Here is a 6,567-nt window from a genome sequence, read left to right as displayed (position 1 = left end):
CCGCGGCTGCCGCCGGGGCGGAGCGGTGCCTTTGCCGCGCTCCCGCCTGAGGTCCCGGTGCGGCCTCCGCGCAGGCCGCGCCGCCCCGGGGCCATCGGGATCCCGATTCTCCGAGCCTGGATCCCGCTTTTCAGGGCCAGGGAAAGCTGCTGGAATAGAACGAGCGCGTTACCTGGGGTGAGACTTGCGGTGTCAGTGCGCGGGCGGCTCTTCCTTTGCAATCACAGAAAACGGTGAAGGTACTGATACTTCTAGATAACGATACAACGTTAAAATCAATGATTTTTTTCATCCTTTGAAGTAAAATCTTAGTTGAGAAAATACATAATTTCAGGAGAACATAGTTGGCTTGATCAGGGCCCTTTTTTCCGTCCTTTCACCTCTGGTGCAGGGCACTGACTGCAGGAGATCCTGGGCCCGCAAGTGCTCTTCAGTTATGGCAACCCACATCACATTCCTTGTTTGCAGCCTTTTCTTCTTCAGCACTGTTTGTCCCGTATGTAGCTCAAATGTTTCAGTTCCAAATACTTTTCTGCTCTCAGGAGCTGCCAAGTGCAGCAAAAGCCAGCCTGAGACAAAAGAAAAATAAATACACCAGTGCATCCACCTTACTAATTTTGATGCTCTAAACAGAAATTAATATCAACTTCTTATATTCTTATGTTTCCAGCTTTAATTTCCATAGATTCATTATTTTTATCACTTGTATCTGATTCTGGGTTTTTTTCTATTTTGTGCTAAAGTTTTAAGTGGTTTAAAATGCTGTCACTCCATAGGTGAAAATCTTCTTAAGCTGATGCACTCACTACATTTGGAAGCTGTACAGCCATCAGCTTCTTAGCTGCTCTGCTTCCTGATACTGAAGAGTTTAGGATTTTTGGTAAGAGAGCATGATTGTGTTAGTATTTTAAACACTAAAACTTGTTTCTGAAGGGCTCTGGCCTCAGAATGTCCCATCTCTGACAAAAAGGGTGCTGGAGAGAAGGCTTGTAGATGACCCTGTGTGCTGGAGTACCTGGAGTTCTGACTTGTCTGTCCGTAGGGTGAACCTTCTTCTGCTCCAGGACAGGAATGTGAAACTGGACTTCAGCAATTGTGTGAATTTAGTGGGTTCTTAACTGTATCAAAATGGGCTGGGGGACAAGAAGGGGGAATAGGAAAAAACTTTTATATTTGATATGCAGGTTTTCAAAATGTTTATATTTGTCCATAAGGTTCTGAAAGATAAACTAGATACAAACAAGTCTAATTCTTTAATGTTTTTACTTTACAGTTCATGCAGACGGTTCAAAATGAATGAGCATCCTAAAAAGAGGAAAAGGAAGACTCTGCATCCTTCTCGTTACTCAGGTCAGTCTAGAGCTCGAGTTATGTACACTTTAGTAAGTTAATCTTTTTTTTTCACAATAATAACTTCACAAGAAGGTACCACATGTGCCAACACCTAGAAAAGCAGTGATATAAAGGGTTGGATAAGAAATCTTAGCTTGAATGGACAGCACCCACTCTGCAGGCTCCTTTGCTGGGCCACTTTGAGCCAATGCACCTGAATGGTTTGTTCTGTATTCCCTGCACATGGGGGAACTGGCTTTAGCTGCAAATGAAGATTATTCTGCTTATACAGAGGGGAGGAGTTCTGTAAAAGTTGGGGTGTTCAGCACTGAACATACTGTGCACTTGTCAATGTCCTCAGTGGGAGCAGAGACCCGATACTCCAAACATCAGGGCAGCAGCTGGAAGGTGTAAATCACAACAAGAATTTTTCCAAAATGACAAGTAAAAATGTGAAAAGAATTTTGATGAAAGTGAAATACATCTGCAGCTACAAGACATGAGTACTTAATTTTTTATGTTTTGGTTTAGATTCTTCAGGTGCAAGCAGATACATAGACAACAGTGGAATTTTTTCTGACCACTGCTATAGCGTCTGTTCCATGAGACAGCCAGATATAAACAGAGGTAAGACTGTGTTTTAGGGTCTTGTTCTGCAGTTCTTCAACATGTCATGTTCCTATTCATAGAAGCAAATGGAATACACAATATAAAGCAGGTGATTCCTAAGTGTCCTTGTGATCTGATGGGCCTTAGACTGCTGGGAGGTTGTTCCATTGTTCCAGTTGAAATACACTTTTCAAAATAGAAACAATGACAACAAAAAGACCTTTTAAACAACTTCAAATACTTACTTACCTAGGTAACAAAGTTTTTAAATTGTGTCCTTTAAATGTAACATTTCATTTAAGGATTTTAAGTTTTTTTCTTTATAATTAGCTAACTATTTTCTGCTGAAATCTTCTAGACAGAGTTGCTATTTTTTGAATTCTTTTGTTTTTTTCTACATGTATAGAAATAATTTTCAAGGTATTTATTGTTACTTTTTTTAAAATGTAGGTTATGATGTGCTTAGTAGATAAATTTATGCAAGTATAATAAATAAATAGTGAATAAGGCCTATGACTAAATCAAGGAATCAGGATGATGCTAGTGTGGACAAATGATGCCAAGGAAATGCTTCTCTTCCCTTTGCAGGTAGATTCCACAGTCCTGTGCAGAGCCTGGACACAGATGATGATGGGAGTCCAGTGCATGCCGGGAGCTCTCACTGGAGCGGGGCACACTCAAACGTTGGGATGCACTGTACAGACCCCAAAAAGAGGGATAAAGGTAAAGGTCAGTGTGTTTGCAGATCAGGTGCTGAGAGGTGGGAGAGCACAGCTGCTGCTGGTTTTTCATGTAACTTCCTTGCTTTGACAGCAATGGTGAAGGATTTATAGTTTCTGTTAGCTGAAAATACAGCATAGTCTGGCAGGGGAAAAATAACTGGTATTTGCATTTGAAAGCTGCTGCAGCTGACTGAAAAATTAAAAATGGGCCCAGGTGTTTCGTTGTGGATTTTTTCAACCTTCTATTATGTATTTTCTTTTGCAGATAAAGGTACTAACAACGGAATGTGCAGAGACTTATGTGACTCACCTATATTCAGTGACAGCCCCACAGAAGAAGAGAAACCTCTAGATATCCAAACTGTAGAAATTTCTACAACAGAAGTGAATGCTGTAGAAGTTCACGATATAGAAACACAGACTGTGTCACCTGAGAAGCTAGAAGCTGAGGACCTCGAGGAAATCCCTCTGGAGACCTGTAAAATCTTTGAGAAGAACCAGGCTTTGAATATCACAGCTCAACAGAAATGGCCTTTGCTGAGAGCCAACAGCAGTGGCTTGTACAAATGTGAGCTCTGTGAGTTCAACAGCAAGTACTTCTCTGATCTGAAGCAGCACATGATCCTGAAGCATAAGACATGTACAGACACTCATGTCTGTAAAGTTTGTAAAGAAAGTTTCTCCAGCAAAGTGCAGCTCATTGAACACGTAAAACTACACGAGGAGGATCCATACATCTGTAAATACTGCGATTACAAAACGGTGATTTTTGAGAATCTGAGTCAGCACATAGCAGACACTCACTTCAACGACCACCTTTACTGGTGTGAGCAGTGTGATGTGCAGTTCTCCTCCAGCAGTGAGCTGTACCTGCACTTCCAGGAGCACAGCTGTGACGAGCAGTACCTGTGTCAGTTCTGCGAGCACGAGACAAATGACCCCGAGGATCTGCACAGCCACGTGGTGAACGAGCACGCGTGCAGGCTCATCGAGCTCAGCGACAGCTACAACAACAAGGAGCGTGGCCAGTACAGCCTCATCAACAAAATCAGTTTTGACAAATGCAAAAACTTCTTTGTGTGCCAGGTGTGCGGCTTTAGGAGCAGGCTGCATACAAATGTCAACAGGCACGTAGCTATTGAGCACACCAAAATATTCCCTCATGTTTGTGATGACTGTGGGAAAGGATTTTCAGGTATGTTAGAATATTGCAAGCACCTAAGCTCTCATTTATCTGAAGGGATTTATTTGTGTCAATACTGTGAATATTCGACGGGACAGATTGAAGACCTTAAAACTCATTTGGATTTTAGGCATTCAGCAGATTTGCCTCATAAATGTACTGATTGTTTAATGAGGTTTGGGAATGAAAAAGATCTTTTAAGTCATCTTCAGATACATGAGACAGTGTGATTGCTTTCTTTCTCTGTAATCAATTTGTTAGAATTGGAATTAATTTCCAGTCACTGGAATGTGATATTAAATACAGTTTTAACAACAATTTTACATTTCTAATGTTTTCATCTTTATATCAGTAAAGCATGTATAGCACTTGGTGTTGTGAATTTCCTTGTCTAGGGGTTTCAGTAGGAATAATCACATTTCCAGTGTGATGGATCAGATTTTGTGGGGAGGGACAGTGGGCGTAATTGCATGTTGTGATACGAGTTCTGATGGTCATCCCACTCTTTCGTGTCTAGTGAACAAGACTTCTCTTGACTTTAAAAAGGCACAAAAACAAAGCAAATACCTAATTCCATGCTTAAATAACCCAATACTGGTTTCAGTGGCACATCCAGCTCATGTTACCCTGTGTGGCAGCAGGTCATTGCACTGGTGTTTAGCAATAGCACTAGCCTGCCAAAGATAAGGGTGTTCCAAAAGTTCCCGGGCATGGACATCTCCAGATTCACATACCAGCCTTCATTTACCACCTCATGCTCCTGATAAGCTTTTTCAATTGTCCTATTTTTCTCTTAGGATACCTTTCTGACCTCACTGTTCCCTTTGTTCTATGTTTAAGTCCTATCTGTGGGACTGTCCAACACATGTACAACACACTCTTCCACAAGACTCCCACATGATATTCCCTTATATACCTTCAGTTCTTGTATTTGAATGTGCTGAGGAGACACCTATTGCTTGGGTTTGGATTGGATCATGTTCTAAAGAGTAATTGCAAAAGGAATTCACAATGATCCTGCTGAGATTAATTTCTTGCGTAAAATCCTAGTTTAGCTCTCACTGAAATTATGTATGTCACTAACCTATGACTAGAGCAATCTTCTAGTAGTCTATATTATTGTAATAATTCTGTATATTTATCATTATCTTTCCACCACTAGTAACTTGAGGAATGTTATTTTAACTGTAAATTTCAAACTTTTATATATGGGCTTAAAAGACTGGTACATTACAAAATTTTTACTAATAACTCTCAAATTATTTCACACATTTGTTTATTTTACATGTAGCACTTTCCTGCCATTGTAATAGTTGTGAGTTTTTACAGTTCATTCTGTAGTTCTATTTCCAAGTATCCACTTGGAAATAGATACTTTTTATCTATTAAAAAGATAAAAAGACAAGTGTGGGGTCACTTAGATTATGCTAGATACCACGGTGAAAATACCCATAAATTACTGGTGCAGTTTACATTTCTTCCTTCATTGATTGTAAATTTGTAATGTAAGATTGTCTAATGCAAGCTTTGTATAGAGATAATTAATGTATCAAACATTTGATCAGTGAGATTTGGTGTTACCAGCTTCAAGGCATGCAATGGTCTTTGGATTTGATTTTTAAAGCTAAGGATAAAACTTGGCTGAATGTTGTCAATTAATGGAAGTTCTGATTTCCAGAGAAGTATTTCTGGAAAGATTATGAACCACATAGTGTTTATTTTGTTGTGGGAGGCAAGAGCATTTCTGTCACTTTGAAATGCTGATTCGCTTCTGGATCTTGTGTTTTGTCATTGAAAAGGGCAGTCTGAGGGTGTCTTGCTGTATTTTATTACTCCCTTGTATAGAGAATGACAGTATCTGTGGTAGAATTGCTGATTTCCTATTTTGAGCACATTCTTCCTGGCTGGCTTAAAATGGTAGCAATAATACAGTTAACAAAACACTAAGATGAATTATTTTCTATATGGAAGGCTAACTTCGCTCATGTATCTGAAAGGGGAATGCTGGTTCTCTGAAAACTGCTCCAGCTGAGCTCTGGAGAGAAAGCTGCTCTGGGAGACAGTGACAAGAAGTGGAAAAAAGGCATTTAAAAAAAAACCAAATTAAAGAAGGTGGCTTAAGAAGTGTATATATTTGTGTAGAGCAGCATTGTGTCCCCAGCAGGAAAGGTGGTGTCCTGTGGCAGCAGAGTCCTGTGACACAGCAGACTTGCTGTTGACATGAATAACTTCATGGCTGTCTTTTGAGTTGGGTTATTTCTGATCTCTAAACTGGGAATCAAAACAATACCCTACAGGAATATTGTGAGGCCAGATCATTCCAAACTAAAATGGAGTGTCTAAACGGGAAATGTATCCAAGGTCATCTGAGGTTGCATTTTATAACTGAGGGACTAATGTTAGTATTTTCTTTTTAATATCTATCAGGGAATAAATGGAAGTGTACAGGAGTAGCTTGTCTCATTTTAAAAGGGAACCACAAGTACACTGCTGGCTTCCACATGATCAGCATGTTAAAGCAAGAAAGATACTAAGTAGTAGGAAAAATAGGTAATGGGTCTGCCTAAAATCTGGAAGGCTGAAAGGCATGGTTGAGCATGCCAAGGACAGGGAGGACATTTGGGTTATTTGGGTGCTCAGACCTGAGTGCAGCTGCTCTGCTACCGCCACAGATCTGTCACTCTGAAGCCTGAGCTGCTCATCTCAGCCTGGAGTGGCAGA

At 40.3% G+C, this 6,567-nt stretch overlaps 1 protein-coding gene across 9 annotated transcripts in view; it reads left to right on the top strand.

Moving 5' to 3' along the window:
• Nucleotides 1-5,251, top strand: part of ZNF639 (zinc finger protein 639) — a 9,051-nt gene extending 3,800 nt beyond the window's left edge. The window contains exons 1-6 of one of the 9 annotated variants that reach the window (XM_015638289.3): nucleotides 33-177; nucleotides 777-880; nucleotides 1,274-1,350; nucleotides 1,864-1,959; nucleotides 2,530-2,670; nucleotides 2,929-5,251. In XM_015638289.3, the coding sequence (XP_015493775.1) occupies nucleotides 1,293-1,350; nucleotides 1,864-1,959; nucleotides 2,530-2,670; nucleotides 2,929-4,076 (1,443 nt within the window). In that variant the 5' untranslated portion in view covers nucleotides 33-177; nucleotides 777-880; nucleotides 1,274-1,292 and the 3' untranslated portion in view covers nucleotides 4,077-5,251. The other 8 variants (XM_015638287.3, XM_015638286.3, XM_015638288.2 and 5 more) reach the window with 8 other exon arrangements.
• The last annotated feature ends 1,316 nt before the right edge of the window (nucleotides 5,252-6,567 follow it).

This window comes from Parus major, chromosome 9 (assembly GCF_001522545.3).
Source record: "Parus major isolate Abel chromosome 9, Parus_major1.1, whole genome shotgun sequence".
NCBI lineage: Eukaryota > Metazoa > Chordata > Aves > Passeriformes > Paridae > Parus > Parus major.
This window is presented reverse-complemented; position numbering and strand designations above follow the sequence as displayed.